The 26187-nt window shown below is 43.7% G+C and overlaps 1 protein-coding gene across 2 annotated transcripts; it reads right to left on the bottom strand.

The window, feature by feature from the left end:
• Positions 1-267: 267 nt before the first annotated feature.
• Positions 268-7563, bottom strand: LOC110533351 (protein sprouty homolog 4). 2 transcript variants are annotated; one of them, XM_021617462.3, is made up of 2 exons: positions 7375-7563; positions 268-4600 (listed from the first exon to the last, which is right to left on the bottom strand). In XM_021617462.3, the coding sequence occupies exon 2, from the start codon at positions 4566-4568 to the stop codon at positions 3609-3611; it is 960 nt and encodes a 319-aa protein (XP_021473137.1). In that variant the 5' UTR covers positions 4569-4600; positions 7375-7563; the 3' UTR covers positions 268-3608. The 2 variants fall into 2 exon arrangements, with proteins under 2 accessions (XP_021473137.1, XP_090045100.1); XM_090188974.1 differs by lacking the exon at positions 7375-7563 and adding an exon at positions 6490-6606.
• Between the last annotated feature and the right edge of the window lie 18624 nt (positions 7564-26187).

Raw genomic sequence — 26187 nt, 5'->3', positions numbered from 1 at the left:
GGAAACAGGCTATTTCTGGCCCACTTTTTCATATATTTTTTTTTACTTTCAACCATAGCTCTCCCGCCCCAGATCAACTAAATGACAAACTAAGTCTTGTAACTATGGAAACAGAACTCTCATTGGTAGCTTTAACACTTAACCATGTTCCACCAATCTGAAAGGACATGACAGAGAATGTACTGATATGTTTTCTGTCTGTCTAAGAGTTTGGTTCGTGTATGATTCAAGTAGAGGACCCTCAGTAAAAAAAGACACCACAACATGTTTATATTTAACAATATATATTTCCAATGTCAATGTACATTCCATTTCGACATGAGCTTTCTTCACAAACACAGGTTGGAATCTAAATAAATACTATATAAAATAGAACTTCAAAATAAATATATCTATATAGGGAAACTTTTATATGGGAGATTTGTTCATTTTGTTATAGTTAAACAAAACAAAAGCACAGAGCTAATTTTTCCGCAACATTGACATTGCAAAGGCAAAGACATTGAATAGCAGGAGCCAGCAGTTTTGAAGGTTATTTTGATTGAGTTGAAGATAATTCTAGTGGCCACAAGTGTACCACAAAATGGAGTTTAAGTCACAGCATTCTAACAAAATAAAAGGCTTCGTTATTGAGTTGTCATGGTTGGTGATTATTCAATACCTTAACAGGCCACCAAACACATGACGCTAAGGATTTTACCCAAGCCACAGTGTGAGAGAGACAGAGAGAAAAAAGGTAGAGAAGCAAAAGAGATCCACTATTAAACAAGATGGACTGGAACATAGCTTTACAGTTCTCTTTTCCTCATGGTGCTTTTGACACGTTTATGGACAGCAGCTGTATTTGTAAATCAAGACCAGGGTATTTGTTAATTAAGGCCAGGGTATTTGTCAATCAAGGCCAGGGTATTTGTTAATTAAGGCCAGGGTATTTGTCAATCAAGGCCAGGGTATTTGTCAATCAAGGCCAGGGTATTTGTCAATCAAGGCCAGGGTATTTGTCAATCGAGGCCAGGGTATTTGTCAATCAAGGCCAGGGTATTTGTCAATCAAGGCCAGGGTATTTGTCAATCAAGGCCAGGGTATTTGTCAATCAAGGCCAGGGTATTTGTCAATCAAGGACAGGGTATTTGTCGGCCAAATTGGGGAGGGAAAAAAAGTTGCGACACTGTAAGTACAAACAGGGGGAAATGGGTTGATCCGGATAGGCCAAAATTGTATTCCTTCAGTGGATTCAATGATTCCACAGTTGCAGGGGCACTGAAGAACTGGGAATTAGCTTCGCCTCTATCCGCTAAAGAGGCATGAATAGCATAAACAGAGGTATTTTTACTGCGGGGCACACTTTTCTAAATCAAGTGCTTATGATAGTAAGACCTGTCTTCCCCCCTCCCTCTTCCCCTCAACCTCAAATCTTTACCCTCAAAATATATATATATCTATATATCTATCTATGTTTTGTATTGTAGTTATAATGTACCATGCAGTTTTTCAAGGACATTTAAAACTATTTACAACAACATATCACCTGCATAGGTCTATTTCTATAAAATAGGTATATTTCTATAACATAGGTCTATTTCTATAACATATTGTCACCACATCAACAAATATTCCCTGGCTTTGCCAGTCAGAACATAATTCCCCATTTTGGCACCTTCCCTTGGATTGAATTGCAAACATTTGAAAATAATATTGCCTTATACATTCAAGACTAAGAACAGTGTTTTTTTTCCTGTGTGTTTTCTGCTTTGTGCAACAAGAAGAAAAAAATGTACAAAAATGTAAAAGAGGCAGGCCCTAATGTTAGTGGGGGACCTTAGAACCGACGTGACAGAAATGTGTAGATTCCCTTTATGCCAAACTGAAGCATAAAAAAAGGACACAGCACCTTTAAGAGCAATTGCCCTCTGACAATTTGGCGAGTGCATAACAAATATGATCCCTAAGACAGCTAAACAAGCTATACTAAACTCCTTTGGCAAAGTCATTGGTACTCCATGCAAGCCGCAAAAATAGATTGAGAAAATAAAGATAAATAATATTTCTAACAGACAAAAAACTCAACACTGCAGCAAAAATTATGAGAATTTCTTAATTCCATTATTTTACTTTTAGATTTGTGTGTACTGTTAGATATTGCTGCACTGTTGGAGCTAGGAACACAAGCATTTTGCTAAACCCGCAATAACATCTGCTAGATATGTGTATGCGACCAATAAAATTTGATTTGATACAATGTGGACTCAAAGTAGTTCACAGAGTAATGTAAAATACATTAAGCATTGATACTTAATACTGTGCTTCAGTACATCATAAGGGGTTTGCGTCATCTAAAAAGGTTGTTCAAGTGGCAGGTTTGATTTAACTAAGGCTGGCTAGATATGCTACAGCTTCACTTGACCTCTTTCTGAAAACGCTACACTCCAGAAAATGTTCAAAAAGGTTTTTCAGCTATCCCCATAAGATAACTACTATTGGTCCCAGGGAGAACCCTTTTGGTTCCACGTAAAACCCTTTGGTTCCATGTAGAACCCACTGTGGAAAGGGTCCTACATGGAACCCAACATGTTTCTACCTTGAACCAAAAAGGGTTCTCCTTTGGGGACAGCCAAAAAAAAACTTTTAGGTTCTGGATAGCACCTTTTTTTCTAAGACTGTATTTTCCCTCCATTTCCTCTCTTAACTTACTCTTCCTAAATAATTCACAATTGCCCTTTTGCCCTTTTGAAACTGTTCTTTGCCTATTGTGCAAAGTGAAGTCAACTAGGCTAGTGGCAGTTTTTACGTGCTAGACCAAATTCTACTGATGAGGAACGATCCCTGAGGAGGTTTTTCTACAACACATCCACGTCGAGCACTGGAGTTAACCACTACGTCACATCATGCAGGGCATGACGTGCAATTATTCTGAAGTGATTGGTAAAAGCTAGGTTTTAAAAAATCCCCTCAAAGAAATGGAAAGTGATCAAGTCAGGCAATCCTAAACACTATTTTTCTCTCAGTTGTGGTATGACCTTACATATCAGACGGGCAAAGCCACACGACTTTACCTCTCACTTTTCCACCTTGACAGAACGAGCTCAACATCAAGCTAGCAACAGGAAGGCTTGTATGGGACTGAAACGTTTCATATATGGGGGAGAGTGGGTGGCTGTTTCAGTTGAAGTATCCTTTACTACCCAAAAGGAAATCAACAGTTTGCATAAACAGAGAGAAACTGCTTTGGAGCAGGCTTCTTTTTTGTGTGTTTTTTCTTGGAGAACAACAACTGGGGTCCATTGTGTCATAGAGTAGCTAGCTATGATGAAGCTGGAAATTCAGAGCAGTATAGAGGGATAATGAATTGTGCCTTCAGCCATTTTAGAAACAAAATCTGCCAGTCTGTTATACCTATAAAGATGTGTTCTGAGGCAAGCAGTTGTCCAGGACAACCAATTGAGCAGACAGACCTATTCTGACTTGTGTGGAATAACATCACTCAAACCAAGAAGGACAAGTGTAAACCCTTTTGTAAGTACCATGGTTTTCTGGAAGCCATCCAGCGGTTAGGGGTTGGTGGGATTGTTCTATCTAGAGGGTATTGATAAGGCAACAGCCAATGACTATCATGAGGCCTGTTTCTCCTGGCCTGCAACCTTGGCCTCCATGCTCTTACAGGCCTGCTGGAAGTTCTTGCAGCGGCAGCCCGGGCGGCTGGTTTTGTCATAGCACTTCTGCGACAGTTTGACACAGCCCATGGTGGGCAGGTAGCACACCAGACAGGGCAGCACCAGGGACATGGCTGCCATGAAGGACCAGCGCGCACAGCAGTTAGACTGGTGGCAGGAGCACGGGCGGTCGGCGCAAGATCCCTCATCATCCTCGTCCTCTGTGCAGTGGTAGAAAATGGCCTTGACCAGGCACATGCAGGTGGCTGAGTCCACCAGGCTCTGCACTGAGCACAGGCACTCCTGGTTACACACCCAGCACGAGGGCAGGGTCCGGGGCAGGGTGCACTCCGTGCAGCGGCACTTCCCACAAATCTCACACAGCAGCATGTGCTTCTTGTCAACCGTTGCAGCCCCCAGGGCAGCAGTTTTTAGATCCAGGGGCTTTGAGGTGAGCGCCTTGGGCCCGCAGCAGGGGGTCCTGGTGGTGACTACGGTGGAGTTGTGGTCCACCACGGGGGTGGGGGCTGCGTGGTCCAGCAGCCTCTGGTCTGACGAGGTGCTGCTGCTGCTGCTGATGGAGCTGGGCCGCCCGCTGAAGGTTATCCAGGGGTGTGTGGTGGCGTTGTGAGGGTTGCAGCGCGCCAGTTGGGGGAGGTGGGGAGCCCCTAGCAGTGCCTCGTGGGGCCCCCTGTTGACAGCCTTCTGGTTGAGGGGTTGCTGGGAGACCACAGCGGGACTGTCAATATAGTCATTTTCCACATGAGAGGACTTCATCTGGTCGATTGGGAAGATGGTGAGCGGGTGCTGTAGCCTTCCATACGGAACCATACGCAACGGCTGGGATATAATGGAGGAAGACACTCCAGGGATGTGGTGGGGAACCCTCGACTCCATCTGTGTGGTGGTGTCCCTCATACAGAAAACAGAGAGCTCAACATCTAGCAGTCCTGCAGAAACATAGAGACAACAGTCAGCCTCCTGGAATGGCTACCCTACTTACAGATGTAGGATCTTAATTTGAGCCAGTTTGCTACAGCATGAAAATAATCCTGCAGCAACAGGAAATGTGAATTATTATGTGGATTATAATTGATGGACATTTTTGTAGGTGTTGATAGATGTGTTGTTAGGGCAAATCAAGTGGAAATTACAAACTTTAGATGTATTTTTACATGTTTGCATTTCCTGCTTTGCAGGCAAATTCTCAGCAACAAAAAAGGGATCAAATGATGAACCTACATCTGTACACAAACCCATCTAACACAAGGCTCTTAGTCAGTGGTTGTCCAAGACGTGAGTCAGCATAGAGTATATATTCTCAACAATGACTCATAGCAACCGATTGTACTGATGACAGTTACATTCAGAGAACGTCCTGTATCAGTTTATAATGAATATTAACAAGCACATTATTTATATATTTATATATAAACATTCTAATAATACCTGGTATTCAAATGCAATAAAATCCACATTATGTTGCGCATTAATATGTAATTTACCCAATTCATGTTCAACACTTTCTCAAGAGACAAAATACCACAACGTCAACATTAATTGCAAAACATGAATGCAATAACAAATAAAGCCTATGCCAAATGATATTCAGAAGAAGGGGGCCCTATAGACCAGAATGAGACTATAACACATTACTTCCAAGTGCTATAAACACATTCACCAAAAGGACCATTGATGAAATAGATATAGCTTTTTTATGTTTGGTGACTAGACAAAAGTATAATGAATCGCATTGTTGATTTAATTGCATTTGGTCGGTGTTAATTTCTCCTTAAAGGTTGTAGGGCACGGTTCCTCAATAGGCGGCATGCGGACCAAATTCAGCTTTCTGTTGATTTTATTTGCCTCCCCAAGTTTACTGAGCAAAATATATGTACTTTTTTTGATGGGCATAAAAGACTGTAAAATCACCAGGAAATTTCCTCAAAGTGATTTCAATTTAGAAAATCTGTTTCCAAGTATTCCTACGTATAAATAGAGACATGTGTGATCGTGTCCTAATGTAATCAATGTTTGAAAGCATTCTGTTTTTGTCAAATGCTATATCTGTTTGGAATTCTTGTGGTCCATTTGCAGCGTAAAAATGATTCATAACTGTGATGCTGTGAGTAGAAAACTAACAAGTATTCTCCATAGTGCCAAATAACATGTTCCTCTTTACCCATCTTATCTTTACAAGAATCAGACACTAGTTTTTGGATATTACTCTGCATGCGCCAAAAGAGACATAGTTCCATGCCCCATCATCACTCTTAAAAAGGAAGAAACCCAGAATTAGTAGGTAGACTGTAATGGCACCTATGTAAGCAGGCTGACGTTTCTTGGGATGAATCCTGTCCTGGAGGCAGAGATGAGCGGATTGAGCCAGGTGCGAAGTCAAAATTGGCTATTTCGTTTTTAAAAAATCATGAAAACAAAAGTGAGCTTGTCGGTCTTAATTTAATTTAAGGTTAAACATAAAGTCAGCAGTGTGGTTAAGTTTATGTTTAAAATTATGACTTCGTGGCTGTGCCAGCTAGTGACCACGCTGCAGAGCTGCTTCCAGGACAAGATTCGTCCCAATAAATGCCAACGTGCCCTATTTAATGACCCAATAGTCGTACAGGGCACAACAGTTACTACTTAGTAGTTACTTTATAGTAGACACTATAATGTAGTGTGGTAGACTACATACCTACCACTCTAGCTGGCAGACATGATAAATTATAAAGAAATTAATGACATTTTTAGTTAAATATTGATACGATTGTCAGGTAATTTGCCACAGCAATAATCACGGAACCTGAAAATAGTGAGCAAAATGCTGCGTCTCTCCGACCTGCAAATACTCCTGATCATCAGAACCAGTGAATCCAGAGACGGTAGGTAGGTAGGTTACAGTGTCTCCCTCCTCCCTCCCCTCAGCGTCTGTGAATTAAGTGAATATAACCGGAGGCGACACGTCATTGGAAATAGAAAATAAACGTAAAATCTGACTAAATATTTATCGAGACATGATGATAACATTTCATTCGACAAGTGATTCACAATAGCAAAATCTCCAGAACATATAGGCTATGGCGTCTTAAAATTATATATTTTTTACGCGCAAGTGGCTATAGTGTTGGCTATTGGTTTATGAAAGGAGGGTGGCAGTTTAGACCAAAACGCTACTTATTTTTATTGGACAAACGGTTTCTTTTAAAACGGAGAGTTATTTAAAGGAACAGATGACAAAACCACCTGACATATGCATATGATGTGCCAGCTCAAACGCTGCAGAGAAGCGTCACGCAACCAGCCCCGATAATGCGAATGATCACCAGCAAGAGGCAAAGACACGAGTCCGTAACTAATAGCCTACGTAAGGCTGTTGTTTTTAACCGCAACATAGATGTGTATAAACGGCTTATAACGCTTTAAAAATGAACGAGGTAAAACAAAAGTCAGCATTTAGGTTATCTTATTTCATCTGCTCTCATTATTACTTCTCTCTTGTCCACAACCTTGCTATAGTAGCATCCATGGTTAAATATTGACACAAAGTACAAATACGGGAACAGCTTGTTGCAAGAGAGAAAAATAAATGTTCAGCGCACCCAAGCAATCCACAAAATTGATGTACACACCAGTATTCGAAATTGTTTAACCAAAAATGTGATAGGCTGCTAGGGTTTATGTATCCCATGTCGAAAATTATTATAAATCCGATAGAATAACTTACTTTTCCAGACTAGCAGCGCATTCCTCTGTTGAGCTCGAAGACTGCATGTATATTCCAAATATATTTCTCCCAAGTAAAGAAAAAACACTAAGTCCAAAAATTATTGAACACTATCCACTCGATGCTTACTGCAGTGAGGACACGGTCTTTTTGATACGATGTTGCAACTACATGGGGAAACTGTTTTTTATGAATGGGAGGGAAAAGAAGGTACTGCGCAGATGCCTTGGCATGTTTTTTTTGTGAATGGGAGGGCACAACGTCTCAGAGCTCAAATGCGGGGGTTACGTTTTTATGAATGGGAGGACTCCGAATTTCATTGCGCAAGCGTGATACCAAGAGTTCATGAATGGAAGAATTGGGAGGTTTTTGTCACAAGGGAGGATTACATGAATGAGCTGGCTATGGGCCTCACACCATGCTGCTTCTTTATTCAACGATTCACTCATTCATGATTCCGACCTGAAAATGAATGCTAATTTCCGAATATGTAAACCTCATGTCAGGGGCATCTTGACCATTTTGAATTGTGCAATGGGAAATAATAACAATAAGACCATAAATATTTGATGTAGGTATATGCCTCGTCTTTATATGGTAAACTATTGTTGTGTAAAGAAGGTAAAGCTAAATGAAATAACTATTAGCATTTGGAGAGCCGCCTGGCCTAAAATGTTAGTAAAATGCTATGTAGAATCAAAGCTTTGCTCCAAACTGAAAACATGTAGGCTAAATGACTGTTTGCTCAACCTAGATCGTGGCATATCGGCTACTATTATTACACACTCCTATATTGTGGATCACGATTCAAAGAAGATCGAAACGGTGGCATTTGCTGTTGTTTTACCTCTTGTGTTTATATGTATTTGCATTACAAATAATAGGGTCTTGCTTTCTCCATTTGCTGCAGTTTGAGTCGAGTCCTTGCACAGTAAAATGCAGTTTTGATTTGAGTTTATGACACCAAACTGTGAAACACAACCAGCGTGATGGCAGGCATGATTCACAAAAGAGTAGGATGTTGTTGATTTGTACCGAAACCACAAGAAGGAAAATGAGTGTGAATTTCCCTTTTAACAACCCACTGTCTGCCCTTCCCCCACGGATAGCGTTCAGCTCCCAACTTGTGTATTTAATGCTGTCAAAGGTTAAACGTCTCCACTACATTAGCACAGATTTCGATGACAACCTCACCTTCACTTTAACACTACCAAATTGTAATTGTTTGTAAGGACGTGTTCAAGGGCACATAATTAGGCAATGGTTTGTATTTCTTTAATGCAACTGAGACCATGCGGCATTTGGGAAATAGCTGCAGTTTCTGTAAGATGTGAATACACATTTAGGTAAATCTCCTGCCCAGTCTGCAATCTTTTCTATTCAGTGCTGATGACCACACATTGCAACAAGGATGAACACTTAGGAAATAAGGGATGGCGGTAAGCTTGGCCCCGGGGATGTACAGAGGGTAGTGCGTACGGCCCAGTACATCACCGGGGACAAGCTTCCTGGCATCCAGGACCTCTGTACCAGGCGGTGTCAGAGGAAGCCCCTAAAAAGTGTCAATGACTCCAGCCACCCCAGTCATAGACTGTTCTCTCTGCTAACGCACGGCAAGCGGTACCAGAGCTCCAAGTCTAGGACCAAGAGGCTTCTAAACAGCTTCTACCCTCAAGCCATAAGACTCCTGAACATCTAATCTAATGGCTACCCAGACTACTTCCGTTGCTGCCCCCCCCCCCCCCCACACACACTGCTGCTATTCTCTGTTATTTTCTATGCATTACCACTTTAATAACTACCTACATGTACATAATTACATCAACACCGGTGTCCCTGCACATTGACACATTGACTCTGTACCAGTACCCCCTGTATATAGCCCCGCTATTGTTATTTACTGCTGCTCTTTAATTATTTGTTATTCTTATCTCTTACTTCCTTAGGTATTTTCTTAAAACTGCATTGTTGGTTAAGGGTTTGTAAGTAAGCATGTCACTGTAAGGTCTACACCTGTTGTATTCGGCACATGCGACTAATACAATTTGATTTGATTTGAGTTCATGACACCAAACTGTGAAACACAACCAGCGTGATGGCACGCATGATTCACAAAAGAACAGGATGTTGTTGATTTGTACCGAAACCACAAGAAGGAAAATGAGTGTGAATTTCCCTTTTAACAACCCACTGTCTGCCCTTCCCCCACGGATAGCGTTCAGCTCCCAACTTGTGTATTTAATGCTGTCAAAGGTTAAACGTCTCCACTACATTAGCACAGACTTCGATGACAACCTCACCTTCACTTTAACACTACCAAATTGTAATTGTTTGTAAGGACGTGTTCAAGGGCACATAATTAGGCAATGGTTTGTATTTCTTTAATGCAACTGAGACCATGCAGCATTTGGGAAATAGCTGCAGTTTCTGTAAGATGTGAATACACATTTAGGTAAATCTCCTGCCCAGTCTGCAATCTTTTCTATTCAGTGCTGATGACCACACATTGCAACAAGGATGAACACTTAGGAAATAAGGGTCCTTCAGAGCCTCAATTGTTTCTTTGGGCAGCAGTGGTCACAATCACACATATGGAAATCCCGTCCTGCCTGGTGGCACCCACAGAGCTCTCTCTCTCTCTCTCTCTCTCTCTCTCTCTCTCTCTCTGCAGCTTTGTGGTTTGCAGGCATGGGTTGCAAAAGCTGCCTGTCCAATTGCAGATTTTTTTTTGCAGCATAATCGTCAAGGCAGTACATGCACAAAATCATATTTCTCTCCTGTTCTTTATGGTCCCTCCCACATCCACATGGTACCTCTGTGGATGTGAGGCCAACATCTGTTGTACAGAATAAATTATTTTAATTCATAAACAATGTCAGGGTGTTCCAGTTCGGACCCAATGACAACATGAGAGTAATGATGAATTCCGCAATAGGTTTCTAGAGTAAGGCAGATCTCAAACATGGAGCCAGGTAGTTTCAACTTCTCAAATATTGACATCCTGAATCTGCAGAAACATGGTTTTTAGAAGGTGTGTTTGTGTGCTTTGGAGTGGAGAAAGGTCTGTGGTGAGAAGTAGGAAGGGGAGGAGCATGTGTATGTATTTTTGGGTTGTGTGTTGTGTGTGTGTGTCTGTTGTGTGTACCTGCCTTTCTGCCTCTGTGTGTGTAGCCATCATAATTGTGTCTCACTTGAGATTGATTACTTTGGCCAATATTAATTTGTTATAAATCTGAATTCAACAAATATAAATATTCCCATTTTGAATGTAAAGCTGAATATATTACCTTATGGTAGTATGGAGAATGATGTATTATCTTTACTTCAATATCTTTAATCATAGAGCACTGGATGGCTCTTGTAAAACACTGTGGTCTACACACATTTTAGAGACAGTTGTACTCTCTACCCTAGAAATCGCTCAAAATGTAATCGTAATTTTCCATCTAGATGTGAACATAGGTAATTAGCGAAGGAAAATATAATGAGAATGGTCTCGTGTAAATATGGGTTTTGACCAAAGCCCAAGTCATTAGACTGGAATTACCATGTAAAAAGTAAGGTATGTTTATTAGTTTTATAATTAGAACACACAGCTGACAAACTATCGTCTCTCACTTAAAATTTAACACATCTTTGGCCATCAACAGAAAGCAAATCCATTATAAATTGAACACATCTTAGTCCACCTGCAGAAACCTAAGAACTAGGTATTTCTGAGGGCTTCTGTGGTCATGGACATAGCCCACAGGAAGAGGGACTGTTATTACGGACAACTAATGTGAGGAATGTGGGCCTTTGGTGAGCTGTGGGCGATGTGGGAAGACTGGAGGCAGCATCCCTCAACCCCCTTGCCTTGACAGAGGGGAAAACCAAGCCCCTGGTGGAAGCCGACCCCTAACCTCTCTTGAGAAGGGTGACAGGACCCTGCCTGAACCCTCACCCAGGGGACCAACCAGCGCTGAAGTGTGACCTTCTGCTAGGGGTGTGGTGTAGCGCCCTTCACACCACTCACATTCTGGGCATTCCACGTGTCGCTCCGTGCACATAACATCCTTGTCTCCTGAGACCCCACACCACTACCCCCTCATCTACAACACAAAGATACCCTGGCACAGGGGTCCCTTCTCTCACCCTAGAAGAGGGACGTCTCACACAGCATTCTCCACTGAATGGGACTCCTGATTCATACCGGCACATCCTACTGAGAGAGGAATAGAAACCTATGAACTTTGATCTTCCCTATATCAGGGCCTACATGGACATGGTGGATGCTTTCCCTCTTTGACATACACATCCAGACTGTTTCTTCACTGCTTCAGACAGCTTGGTTTGTGTGAGGGCTGTACTTGCCTGTGGTTGTCTGGTAAAGCCTGTTGGCCTGTTTCTGTGCGGTGTGTGTGGTTTATATGTATCCTCCATGTGTGGCTCAGCCCACTCGGCCCAGCCCAACGTGGTCCTCTTCACTTTCCATCTTGTGGCGCTGGATAGACAGTCCAACAATTGGCAGGCCCACCTAACAGCCCAGACCAGGCAGTAATCACATGACTGGAGTTATACGTCATATCGAACAGTCATTATACTGTGGAAAATGGCCAGCCCAATCAGGGCAGTATGGCTGTCCTAATGCCTGGTTAATGCAATGAGGATTATGTTTGTTTTATCAGACAAGAGAAGTAAGACTGCTTTCAGTGCTCACATTTAAAGGATTGGTTCACTATTTTTGAACCAAGTCTCTATTTGCTCGCTCTGCAATATGGGGGCTGACGGAAACCATGAACAAAGGATCCCAAAACACCCACATTTATCCGTTTAGAAACATCAAAATACTCAGTATAGTGATGCAGGTCTTTTGTGTAATTCCAAACTTTATCCTCAACATTCTATTATATTCCATTATGTTGGACTCGAGTGATACATTTCCATGTGTGCGCATGTGTGTGCTTTCTCGTTCCAATTGTGGTGACTTGCCTAGTTAAATAAAGGTGAATTTTCTTTTTTAAATAAACAAAAGATACGAGAAACAAGAACGTGTATAGTTCAAGTCAGCGCGTTCAACTAGGAAGTCCTCCTGAAACCTCATTCACTCCAAACCTGTTGGATGACTATATCAAGGCAAAGGGTCTCTGAGTTTGTCCATCCTGTGACTCATCCCTGTTGTCAGCCATTTAAATGTTTGGAGTGTCCACGTTAGACTTGGTAGAGTATGTGTGATTATAGTACCCTGTGTCTCACAGAGGAAGGGAAGTGGAGGAGGGTTCTAGAGCTTGGGCAGAGTTTGGGAGGGGGAAGGTGAGGTAGAGCTGGGTGTGGGAGGGGGAAGGTGAGATAGAGCTGGGTGTGGGTAGGAAGTGTGGGAAGGTGAGGTAGGGCTGGGTGTGGGTAGGGGGTGTGGGAGGGGGAAGGTGAGGTAGAGCTGGGTGTGGGTAGGAGGTGTGGGAGGGGGAAGGTGAGGTAGAGCTGGGTGTGGGTAGAGTGTGTAAGGGGGCAAGGTGAGGTAGAGCTGCGTGTGGGTAGGAGGTGTGGGAGGGGGAAGGTGTGGTAGGGCTGGGTGTGGGTAGGGGGTGTTGGAGGGGGTGGGTAGGAAGTGTGGGAGGGAGAAGGTGAGGTAGGGAAAGGTGTGTGTGGGTAGAAGGCAGGCAGTCAGAAGACAGGAAGTGACAGTTCAGTGCGCACCTCAGCAGTCAGTCAGTGAGTAGAGCTGGGTGTGGGTAGGAGGTGTGGGAGGGGGAAGGTGATGTAGAGCTGGGTGTGGGTAGGAGGGTGTAAGGGGGCAAGGTGAGGTAGAGCTGGGTGTGGGAGGGGGAAGGTGAGGTAGAGCTGGGTGTGGGTAGGAAGTGTGGGAGGGGGAAGGTGAGGTAGAGCTGGGTGTGGGTAGGGCTGGGTGTGGGAGGGGGAAGGTGAGGTAGGGCTGGGTGTGGGTAGGAATGGGTGTGGGTAGGAGATGTGGGAGGGGGAAGGTGAGGTAGGGATGGGTGTGGGTAGGAAGTGTGGTAGGGAGAAGGTGAGGTATGGCTGGGTGTGGGTAGGAGGTGTGGGAGGGGGAAGGTGAGGTAGAGCTGGGTGTGGGTAGGAGGTGTGGGAGGGGGAAGGTGAGGTAGAGCTGGGTGTGGGTAGGAGGTGTAAGGGGGCAAGGTGAGGTAGAGCTGGGTGTGGGTAGGAAGTGTGGGAGGGGGAAGGTGAGGTAGAGCTGGGTGTGGGTAGGAGGTGTGGGAGGGGGTAGGGGGTGTGGGAGGGGGTGGGTAGGAAGTGTGGGAGGGAGAAGGTGAGGTAGGGCAAGGTGTGTGTGGGTAGAATGCAGGCAGTCAGAAGACAGGAAGTGACAGTTCAGTGCGCACCTCAGCAGTCAGTCAGTGAGTCAGTCAGTCAGACAGTTTCCGAGACATGATACGTGCTGACCTTCATTAAGCCCAACAGCAGGAACAGTATCATGGAATCACCACCACCAGCTAGGCTATATTTAAGGGGCTAGGCTATATTTAAGACCTGATTCAGCAGCGCAGGCCTGGCTCACGTACAAAGCATCAGCTCTATCCATCCTCTGAGCGCATCTGTTGACAGGCTAATGGCTAAAATAAGCTCCAGCTGGGAAGAGTACACTTCAACATCCGCAACTAGCCCACTTTCTGTGAGGCAGTCGATTGAGGATGGTGAGGGGGCGAGGTTTTCCACTCTCGGATGTGACAGGCTACTCTCTTCATCTGTGGCTAATTCACAATAAATAAAAACAGATCATGTGTTTCTGAATGGTAATAAAGAGTTTGAGAGGGGACCATATATTATGAGGAATGGATGGACTGACTCAGAGTTATTTTGTTAATACGTGTTCTGTTCTGTATCATCTTTGGTACGTTGTTCATTAAAACCCCATTGCCTGTATATCAATCAGATGGTCTGGGTGAGGAAGGTAAAGGGCAATGTGTGGGAGCTGGTTTACCCAGGGAGAAGTGGCCCCTTTGATCTGGGCTAATGAGCTGCCAATATTGCCTCCGAGACCACTTCCTGGGGCCAGCTAGGGGACTGTGAGTTTGGCCACCTGAAACAACAAGTGTCACCCCCCCCCCCCCCCCCCTCCCCCCCCCCCCCACCTAGGCCCATTCTTCCCTGCCTGCCTGCTTTTGCCACCCGCCCCCACCCCACCCGCTGTGACACTGTGTCATTATGGGTGGTGACAGTCGGAGATGTGCTACTGTGAGGAGTGCAGTCAGCCGGTGACCATTTGTCCTCCTCTGTGGACAGTGGCTGTGTGACCCAGTGACCTGAAACTTGATTTCTCAATGAAATCCTGCTAGGGGAATGTCAATCCAGTCATGTGCTTTGTCTGTGCATTTATTCAAAAAAGGTAAACTCATAACTTCCGGTTATAATGGAAAAGGGTTGTCATGGAAAAGGGTTGTCATGGAAAAAGGCTGAGAGGTGATGTTGTTTTTTACCTTCATATTGTGATCTCAGATATGTTTGGATTAATATTTTCTATATCTGTAAGTAATGTGTTTTATGACGTACAGTATTATTAAATGAGAAGTAGGCTAACTTCGTGAACCACATGCATCAGGAGCTGAAGTGAGTTTCTAATGTCCTTACTTGTGTTTTGCTGTAAGGCAATAGTCTCCACTCAGTCACAACTAACTCAACTGTTCATTTCCCCCTGGTCTAGAAATACACAGATGACATTGTGGACATCAGGGCGAGATGGCCATCTCAGGATTTTTTTCTGAATGTGGCTGTGTGATTGACTGTCATCTGAGACTGACGATGCCTCACAGCCTTCATATGGAGAAGACATAGACAAAGCAGCAAAGAAAAGGAATCCACCCACCCAGCAAAAAGATGGGTTGCTCATCAAAATGTAGTTTATGAAAGTTCCATCAGGAAGGCTGGTCTGAATGTTTGTTTATCTTCATCCAGTAAGCATAACATAATTCATTTTGTTTCCTATTCTAGGGGCATAGTGGGAGTGAATAGTAACGTGTCATTATCAGCATAGCGTCCTGTTTCTTCTCCTCTTTCCTATTAGCCATGTGTCATTCACCTATTTACCTTATAGCCTATAACCACAGCAACAATAATACACATTCCTCACGTTTGCTCTTTAACCCATTTGTATTTATTATGGATCCCCATTAGCTTCTGCTAAGGCAGCAGCTACTCTTCCTGGGGTTTATTATGGATCCCCATTAGCTTCTGCTAAGGCAGCAGCTACTCTTCCTGGTGTTTATTATGGATCCCCATTAGCTTCTGCTAAGGCAGCAGCTACTCTTCCTGGGGTTTATTATGGATCCCCATTAGCTTCTGCTAAGGCAGCAGCTACTCTTCGTGGGGTTTATTATGGATCCCCATTAGCTTCTGCTAAGGCAGCAGCTACTCTTCCTGGGGTTTATTATGGATCCCCATTAGCTTCTGCTAAGGCAGCAGCTACTCTTCCTGGGGTTTATTATGGATCCCCATTAGCTTCTGCTAAGGCAGCAGCTACTCTTCCTGGTGTTTATTATGGATCCCCATTAGCTTCTGCTAAGGCAGCAGCTACTCTTCCTGGGGTTTATTATGGATCCCCATTAGCTTCTGCTAAGGCAGCAGCTACTCTTCCTGGGGTTTATTATGGATCCCCATTAGCTTCTGCTAAGGCAGCAGCTACTCTTCCTGGGGTTTATTATGGATCCCCATTAGCTTCTGCTAAGGCAGCAGCTACTCTTCCTGGGGTTTATTATGGATCCCCATTAGCTTCTGCTAAGGCAGCAGCTACTCTTCCTGGGGTTTATTATGGATCCCCATTAGCTTCTGCTAAGGCAGCAGCTACTCTTCCTGGGGTTTATTATGGATCCCCATTAGCTTCTGCTAAGGCAGCAGCTACTCTTCCTGGGGTTTATTATGGATCCCCATTAGCTTCTGCTAAGGCAGCAGCTACTCTTCCTGGTGTTTATTATGGATCCCCATTAGCTTCTGCTAAGGCAGCAGCTACTCTTCCTGGGGTTTATTATGGATCCCCATTAGCTTCTGCTAAGGCAGCAGCTACTCTTCCTGGGGTTTATTATGGATCCCCATTAGCTTCTGCTAAGGCAGCAGCTACTCTTCCTGGGGTTTATTATGGATCCCCATTAGCTTCTGCTAAGGCAGCAGCTACTCTTCCTGGGGTTTATTATGGATCCCCATTAGCTTCTGCTAAGGCAGCAGCTACTCTTCCTGGGGTTTATTATGGATCCCCATTAGCTTCTGCTAAGGCAGCAGCTACTCTTCCTGGGGTTTATTATGGATCCCCATTAGCTTCTGCTAAGGCAGCAGCTACTCTTCCTGGGGTTTATTATGGATCCCCATTAGCTTCTGCTAAGGCAGCAGCTACTCTTCCTGGGGTTTATTATGGATCCCCATTAGCTTCTGCTAAGGCAGCAGCTACTCTTCCTGGGGTTTATTATGGATCCCCATTAGTTCCTGCCAAGGCAGCAGCTACTCTTCGTGGGGTTTATTATGGATCCCCATTAGCTTCTGCTAAGGCAGCAGCTACTCTTCCTGGGGTTTATTATGGATCCCCATTAGCTTCTGCTAAGGCAGCAGCTACTCTTCCTGGGGTTTATTATGGATCCCCATTAGCTTCTGCTAAGGCAGCAGCTACTCTTCCTGGGGTTTATTATGGATCCCCATTAGCTTCTGCTAAGGCAGCAGCTACTCTTCCTGGGGTTTATTATGGATCCCCATTAGCTTCTGCTAAGGCAGCAGCTACTCTTCCTGGGGTTTATTATGGATCCCCATTAGCTTCTGCTAAGGCAGCAGCTACTCTTCCTGGGGTTTATTATGGATCCCCATTAGCTTCTGCTAAGGCAGCAGCTACTCTTCCTGGTGTTTATTATGGATCCCCATTAGCTTCTGCTAAGGCAGCAGCTACTCTTCCTGGTGTTTATTATGGATCCCCATTAGCTTCTGCTAAGGCAGCAGCTACTCTTCCTGGGGTTTATTATGGATCCCCATTAGCTTCTGCTAAGGCAGCAGCTACTCTTCCTGGGATCGAGCAAAATTAAGGCAGTTATATATTTTAAAAACATTACAATACATTAATAACAGATGTCACAACATATTAAGTGTGTGCTTCTACTCTACTACCACGTATCTCTAACACAAAATCCATGTGTACATGAGTGTGTAGTGCATATGTTATTGTGTGTTTGTATGCATGTCTCTGTGGGGTGAATCTGGCAATTATCACCTACTTCTTTCTTAACCAATGGACGTAAATCTGGGATGGACCTGGGATGGAATGGGATGGGATGGAATGTTTTTATATGTCAACTTACCCAAGTTCTCTCACTTGTTGTTTTTCAGCAACAGTTTTCAACAACCATCCGCCTCCCCATCACCACCAGCTACTATGAGAACTGTAAGGTCCGACATTGGAAGTCCTTTCCCCCAGTGGGGGGGGGGGGGGGTTCGATGCCAGCTGTCCCGCATAGGGTTACCTGCCATCACATCACATCTGGCTCCAGGGATCTTCACTCAGAGATGATGCCATTTCCCAAACTATTTAATAAAATGTCATGTTACCTTCCATCTTTGTTGTTCATTTAACAGAGAAATCAGCAGTACCTTTTTTTTTTTTTACCAATCTGTTTAGCATACTCTTGGAGTCCTGATACCTCCTGAGTGTCCCTCTGTCTGAACTAGAGGTCGACTGATTAATCGGAATGGCCGATTAATTAGGGCCGATTTCAAGTTTTCAGAACAATCGGAAATCGTTTTTTTTGGGAGCCAATTTTTATTTTATTTTTATACCTTTATTTAACTAGGCAAGTCAGTTAAGAACACATTCTTATTTTCAATGACGGCCTACGAACGGTGGGTTAACTGACTTGTTCAGGGGCAGAACGACAGATTTTCACCTTGTCAGCTCGGGGGATTCGTTCTTGCAACCTTACAGTTAACTAGTTCAATGCAGTAACGACCTGCCTCTCTCTCGTTGCACTCCACAAGGAGACTGACTGCCTGTTACGCGAATGCAGTAAGCCAAGGTAAGTTGCTAGCTAGCATTAAACTTATCTTATAAAAAACAATCAATCATAATCACTAGTTTCCTACACATGGTTGATGACATTATCTAGCGTGTCCTGCATTGCATATAATCTGACTGAGCATACAAGTATCTAAGTATCTGACTGAGCGGTGGTAGGCAGAAGCAGGGGCGTAAACATTCATTCAAACAGCACTTTCGTGCGTTTTGCCAGCAGCTCTTCATTGTGCGTCAAGCATTGCGCTGTTTATGACTTCAAGCCTATCAACTCACGAGATGAGGCTGGTGTAACCGAAGTAAAATGGCTAGCTAGTTAGCGCGCTAACTAGAGGGACGGAAGCCATACTGTTACGCTGGCAATACTAAAGTGCCTATAAGAACATCCAATAGTCAAAGGTTAATGAAATACAAATGGTATAGAGGGAAATAGTCCTATAATTCCTATAATAACTACAACCTAAAACTTCTTAGCTGGGAATATTGAAGATTCCCTCATGTAAAAGGAACCACCAGCTTTCATATGTTCTCATGTTCTGAGCAAGGAACTGAAACGTTAGCTTTCTTACATAGCACATATTGCACTTTTACCTTCTGTCACGAATCCCGTTTCCTGAGTCTGTTTTTTGCCTATGTTCTGTCCTGGAGAGTTTTTTCCGGCATCCTGGAACGCACCCTGTCTGGTTGCCGGGCAATGTAGCCAGTTGGGGTTTCTGATTACCCGCACCTGTATCCCATCAGCTATCTGCACACCTGGTCCTGATCATCATCTCTCCTCTTCATAAGCCCGGACATGACATCCATTCCCTGCCGGATCGTTAGCCATGAACAGTATGTTGTGCCAGAGTATCAGCCTCAAGTTGGATAGAATTTGTTTTGTTGTTTGTTACGTATTGCTTGCCTTAAACTTACCTCCGTTTGTTTTGTCTTCAGTTACTCACCCGGATCATTTACCCCATTCCCGCCTGGTCGTCGGAGGATTCCGCTTCCCCATTGGATCCTCCTATTTACTCCCATCAACTCACCACCGCTGCCCGCTACGCCACCTGGATATATCTAACCATTCACTTTCACTTGTAAATAAATACTCACCTTCTTCCTACTCTCCTTGTCCTGGTCTGCTTCTGGGTTCGATTTTGAAGAAACCTGACACCTTCTTCTCCAACACTTTGTTTTTGCATTATTTAAACCAAATTGAACATGTTTCATTATTTACTTGAGGCTAAATTGATTTTATTGATGTATCATATTAAGTTAAAATTAGTGTTCATTCAGTATTGTTGTAATTGTCATTATTACAAATATATTTTTTTAAATCGTCCGATTAATCGGTATCTGCTTTTTTGGTCCGCCAATAATCGGTATCGGTATTGGCGTTAAAATCATAATCGGTCGACCTCTAGTCTGAACATGAAAGTAATGTGATTTTCAGCAGTGAAGATGTATCTTTCAAGCATTGATACTTTTCTCTTTAGGGACCAGCTTTGTTTTTATGCCAAATCTGTTTTGAAACCCACTCAGAGAGCTGGTCTGAGAGTCAATGTTCAGGACATCTTCTCTGTCTCTATGCTTTGGCTGTAAGTTACACCATCAGAAACCAACGTGTCCAACTGAGAGGAGTTTGTCCAACCATTGATGAAAATTTGTCTTGAATAACAAAATATCTTAAAAGGACCTTGTTCAAACCAAATCCTGGTGTAACACAGTCCTCCGGAAATTATTTTCAAGAGACGTTATTTCTTGTCATCCATTTCCTTCCTCTCCGGAGGACAGAACAGGACAGGACAGGACAGAACAGGAGCCTGGGAACAAGCTAATGGCAGCAGGTAATGGCCCTCTCTCGGCGGGCCTGCCTGTGGGCCCCTGTCTGGCCTGGGCAGATGGAGAGTACACAGCAGACCCTTTGATGGGCCAGGGGACAGTGGGACATGGGACACTTCCTGGGCTGAATGGCGCCCCGTAACCCTACACCTGGGTCGGCGGGCTCCACCGCTGGCCCTGTGCCAGCTCAGCCTGCCACCTTTGTGTGGCAGGGACTCAGGGAGAGGAGAACCATCCGGACAGGTCCATACCTGGAGGTTCCCAGGCCTCCCTCCAAACCCCCATTCCACACCACCTTTGTTTTCTCTCTGACCCGTTCCAGTTCTCTCACTTTACCAAGTCCGCACTTTTTCTTCCCTGCCCAATTTCTAATTTCAAATATAACCCACCAACAGACTGTTTACAACAGGGCATTGAGCCAGTAACTAAAAGGTCACCGATTCGATTGTCTGAGCTGACAAGCTGAAACATCTGTACTACTATGGTTGCCCCTGTAAAACACATTTCACCTCACCTATCCAGTGTATGTCACCAAAAAAAGAACCCAAATACATTTTTTAAAATCCAAATCCAACCTTTTCCAACCTTTTTCACTCTGAGGCTACCTCTGGAGTAGCACACAGATGCAATGAAGACACACTTTCATAAAAATGGTTTTCATGTATGATTTCAACGCTATCTTTTTTTCATTCTCCTTCCTCCTGTCTTTGTTAATTTGTTAGTACTTTTATTTTATGACGTGAAGCAATTTGTAACTTGCTATACCAATGAAGTTATTATTATTATTAATGATCATTTCCTGTCACTGTTCCTTTACATTTTGAGGTAATTGATGCTGTAATGACAGATCATGTGCAAAAAACCCACTTCAGAGCATAAAAAACAAACAACAGATGTGAGAATTCAGACTGAGGTCGCATATTGAGCTTCAGAATTGTATTATGATTGTGATCCACATATGGATGTGCTGTAAATCTGAACTCAAAAGATCAGATTCCATTCTTTTTTTTTTGCTGTTTACACATTAGAGAAAATGTGAGAAAGGTATCGGATATGCCAAATAATGACTGGCCGTTCTAAATTGGGCTGCCTATGTAAAAGCAGCCTTAGTGAATACTATTGGGTTTCATTGTTGATTAGATGATTTTTTCATTAATTAGGACGTTTTCTATTGAACCATCTGGTCTATCCACTAGCTAGAAACCTATGGAAATATGGACACAGATATAAAGATGAAGCATTTAAAAAATATTTTATATGAATATATTGAAATTATTTAAGTATAAATCACCACAGTTTCCATAGATTGACAAAAATGACCTGTTAAAGGGATAGTTCACCAAACTTCCAAAATGACATATTGGTCTCTCTGTAAGCAAGGCATGACAGCAATCCATGCTTTGGTTTTGTTTACCTGGCTACTGTTCCAAATGTTAACTTATTAGCATTTGTGGCACGAATCCAATGCAAGTCAATGGTACCAATATTGGTATTTTCGCACCTGATGTCCTAATCATCCTAAACTATATAAAAATGTATTGTTTAACTCAATGAAGTTACTTATAGATGATTTGGACATGAAGCTTGAAAATGCTAATATAGGTACAATTGACTTGCATTGGATTTGAAACGGTGGCCAGGTAAACGAAACCAAATCAAATCAAAGTTTATTTGTCATGTTCGCCAAATTCAACAGGTGTAGACCTTACAGTGAAATGCTTACTTACAGGCTCTAACTAACAGTGCAAAAAAGGTATTATGTGAACAATAGGTAAGTAAAGAAAGAAAAACATCAGTAAAAAAGTAAGTGAAAAATAACAGTAGCGAGGCTATATACAGGCACCGGTTAGTTGGGCTGATTGAGGTAGTATGTACATGTAGATATGGGTAAGTGACTATGCATATATGATGAACAGAGAGTAGCAGTAGTGTAAAAGAGGGGTTGGCGGGTGGTGGGTGGCGGGACACAGTGCAGATAGCCCGGTTAGCCAATGTGCGGGGGCACTGGTTGGTCGGGCTAATTGAGGTAGTATGTACATGAATGTATAGATAAAGTGACTATGCATATACGATAAACCGAGAGTAGCAGCACAGGGTAGGGGTGGGGGGGTCAATGCAAATAGTCCGGGTAGCCATTTGATTAGCTGTTCAGCAGTCTTATGGTGTGGGGGTAGAAGCTGTTAAGAAGCCTTTTGGACCTAGACTTGGTGCTCCGGTACCGCTTGCCGTGCGGTACCAGAGAGAACAGTTTATGACTAGGGTGGCTGGAGTCTTTGGCAATGTTTAGTCCCTTCCTCTGCCTGGTATAGAAGTCCTGGATGGCAGGAAGCTTTGCCCCAGGGATGTACTGGGCCGTACGCACTACCCTTTGTAGCGCCTTGCGGTCGGAGGTCAAGGAGTTGCCATACCAGGCGGTGATGCAACCAGTCAGGATGCTCTCGATGGTGCAGCTGTAGAACTTTTGAGACCCATGCCAAATGTTCTCAATCTCCTGAGGCATTGTCGTGCCCTCTTCACATCTGTCTTGGTGTGTTTCGACCATGATAGTTTGTTGGTGATGTGGACACCAAGGAGCTTGAAACTCTCAACCTGATCCACTACAGCCCTGTTGATGAGAATGAGGGCATGCTCTGTGTCTAAAACTGTTTGAACGATGTCTGTGAGTATAACAGAACTCATATGGCAGGCAAAAACCTGAGAAGAAATCCAAACAGGAAGTGAGAAATCGAGTCTATTCAAATCCCTGATAGGGCTTCCACTTTATGTCACCGTCTTTAGATCCTAGTTTTAGGATTCTACTATAAAGGAGGTGCTCATAGGAGCTCTTTTAGTGAGTGGTCTGGCAGAGAGCCTCGGTCTCATGACACGCGCTCCCGACAGAGTATGCTCTCGTTCCAGTGCTTTTCTTCAGACAATGAAATTCTCCGGTTGGAACCTTATTGATGATTTAAGTTAAAAACATCCCAAAGATTGATTGCAAACGTCATTTGACTTGTTTCTACGACCTGTAACAGAACTTTTGGAGTTTTTTTCTGGAGGAAGTGCTCGCTCCTCATGAAGATGGATTACTGGCGGCTATTTCTTTGGCTGAATTGGGTACTGAGCGCAGTTCTCAGATTATGCTTTTTCCGTAAAGTTTTTTGGAAATCTGACACAGCGGTTGCATAGAGGATTCTGTGAATAACACTTGCATCTTATAACAATGTTATTTATGAGTATTTCTGCAAAATCACCAGATGTTTTGGAATGAAAACATCACTGCACGTAACGCGCCAATGTAAACTGAGATTTTTGGATATAAATATGCACATTATCGAACAAAACATTCATGTATTGTGTAACATGATGTCCTATGAGTGTCATCTGATGAAGATCATCAAAGGTTAGTGATTCATATTCATATCTATATTTCTGCTTTTTGTGACTCCTATCTTTGGCTGGAAAAATGGCTGTGTTTTTTTGACTCTGCTATGACCTAACATAATCATATGTTGTGCTTTCGCTGTAAATACATTTTGAAATCGGACACCATGGGTAGATTAACAAGATGTATATCTTTCATTTGCTATATTTTTGTGTGAAAAAAATATTTTTGAATTTTGCGCGCTGCCTTTTCAGCGGAATGTTGTCGAGGGGTTCCATTGCGGAAAGCCTGTGCTAGAAAGGTTAAAGGTCTTACTCACATCAGCTATGGCGAGCGTGATCACAAAGTCGTCCAGAACAGCTGATCCTCTCATGCATATTTCAATGTTGCTCTCCTCGAAGCGTGCATAGAAGTCATTTAGCTTGTCTGGTAGGTTTGTGTCACTTGGCAACTCATGGCTGGGCTTCCCTTTGTAGTCCGTAATAGTTTACAAGCCCTGCCACATCCAACGAGCATTGGAGCCGGTGTAGTAGTCCTGTATTTACGCATTGCCTGTTTGATGGTTCGTCTGAGGGAATAGCAGGATTTCTTATAAGCGTCCGGTTAAAGTCCCACTCCTTGAATGCGGCTGCCCTACCCTTTAGCTCAGTGCAGATGTTACCTGTTGTCACGCTGGTGTAAAGGATTTGGAGACAGGTGCAGGAATACGTCATCTGGGTTTTGAATACACCCAAAACAAACACATATACAAAACACTGGGATGTACCCAAACAAAAGAGCGAGGGTAAACCTCGTAGAATGACAGGGAACGAGATCCGTACTACATAAAGCACAAAACACGCAGCACAGGCTGAGACAACGCATAGGTACTCATACGACCAACGTACATGGGAACAATAATGGGCAGCCCAATGGGGAATCAAAGGGCACATTTATACATGCCACATCTGCTCCTGCTATGCCCTCTGGTGGTCATCTGGTGTATTCTTGACCTGCAGTTACCCCTGTACACTCCCTCTCCCTCTCCCTCTCCCTCTCCCTCTCCCTCTCCCTCTCCCTCTCCCTCTCCCTCACTGTGTGATTGTGTGGTTGGAGACTGGTGTGCTGGAGTCAAAGCAGATCCCTACCAGCTGCAACTTGTTCCATAATCAAGACCTCTACAAATACTCAGTCCTGCCACTTCCACTCTGCCAGATCCCAATCTCTGCTCAGTCAGTTTATGATTCTATGAGATTTATGATTAGTCAAGATCCTGCTACTCTGATGTGCCTGTTTCCCTGCCTGACACCATTTATCCTCTCATTGCAGTTACCGCTCTGTCTCTGGCTCCTGTCTCCTGTTCCACATCTCACCACCCAACTACCTTGCTCTGGATTTTACTCACCACCACTACCTTGGATTCCCCTCAGGACCTGTTTACCCTGTTCTACTCAGAAAACTCCAACCTCAGTCTCCACATCTGGTTTTTCTGCAACTCATCCGAGCTTCCCTGGATCTGCACTCCATATCTCTCTGTGTAACAATAGATGTTTTGGTTCATTCATCCCAGTTTCCTCGTCTGAGTCTGCTCTTGGGTTCCCCTGTGTCGCTCCGCTTAACAATACAAACACAATCAGTGAGGAATTGGAACCAGGTGTGTAATGACACAGGTCTGTGCAGGCTTGAAGGCCGGTGACGTCGACTTCCGGAACTGGTGAACAGAATGAGCAGCAGTACTGTGGGATCCGTCACACTGTAATCCATGGCTTCTGGTTGGGGTATGTACACACAATCACTTTGGGGACAACGTCATCGATGCACTTATTGATGAAGCCGGTGACCCATGTGGTATACTCCTCAATGCCACAGGATGAGTCACAGAACATATTCCAGTCTGTGCTAGCAAAACAGTCCTGTAGCTTAGCATCTGCCTCATCTGATCACTTCCGTACTGAGTGAGTCACTGGTACTTCCTGCTTAAGTTTTTGTTTGTAAGCAGGAATCAGGAGGAGAGAATTATGGTCAGATTGGCCAAATGGAGGGAAAGGGAGAGCTTTGCATGCATCTCTGTGTGTGGAGTAAAGGTGGTCTAGAGTTTTTTTCCCCTCTGGTTGCAAATGTAATATGCTGGTAGAAATGAGGTCAAACGAATGTAAGTTTCCCTGCATTAAAAACCCCGGCCACTAGGAGCGCCACTTCTGGATGAGCATTTTCTTGTTTGATTACGGCTTTATACAGCTTGTTGAGTGCCAGCATCAGTTTGAGTTGGTATATAGACAGAAAAATATAGATGAAAACTCTTGGTAAATAGTGTGGACTAAGGCTTATCATGAGATACTTTACCTCAGGCGAGCAAAACCTCAAGACTTCCTTAATATTTGATTTCGTACACCAGCTGTTATTGACAAATAGACACAGATCGCAACCCCTTGTCTTACCGGAGGCAGTTGTTCTGTCTTGCGGATGCACGGAAAAACCAGTTAACTGTACATTTTCCATGTCATCATTCAGCCATTTTTTATGTCCCGTTGGTAGAATAGTTTTGAACGGAGCTCATCCAGTTTATTCTCCAATGATTGCACGTTGGCCAATATGACAGATGGTAGAGACGGGTTACCCCCTCGCCTATGAATTCTCACAAGGCACCAGGACCTGCGTC

This window comes from Oncorhynchus mykiss, chromosome 10, assembly GCF_057628025.1.
Source record: "Oncorhynchus mykiss isolate SJ-2025 chromosome 10, ASM5762802v1, whole genome shotgun sequence".
NCBI lineage: Eukaryota > Metazoa > Chordata > Actinopteri > Salmoniformes > Salmonidae > Oncorhynchus > Oncorhynchus mykiss.
Note: the sequence above shows the minus strand (reverse complement) of the source record. Positions and strands in the feature narration are given on the sequence as shown.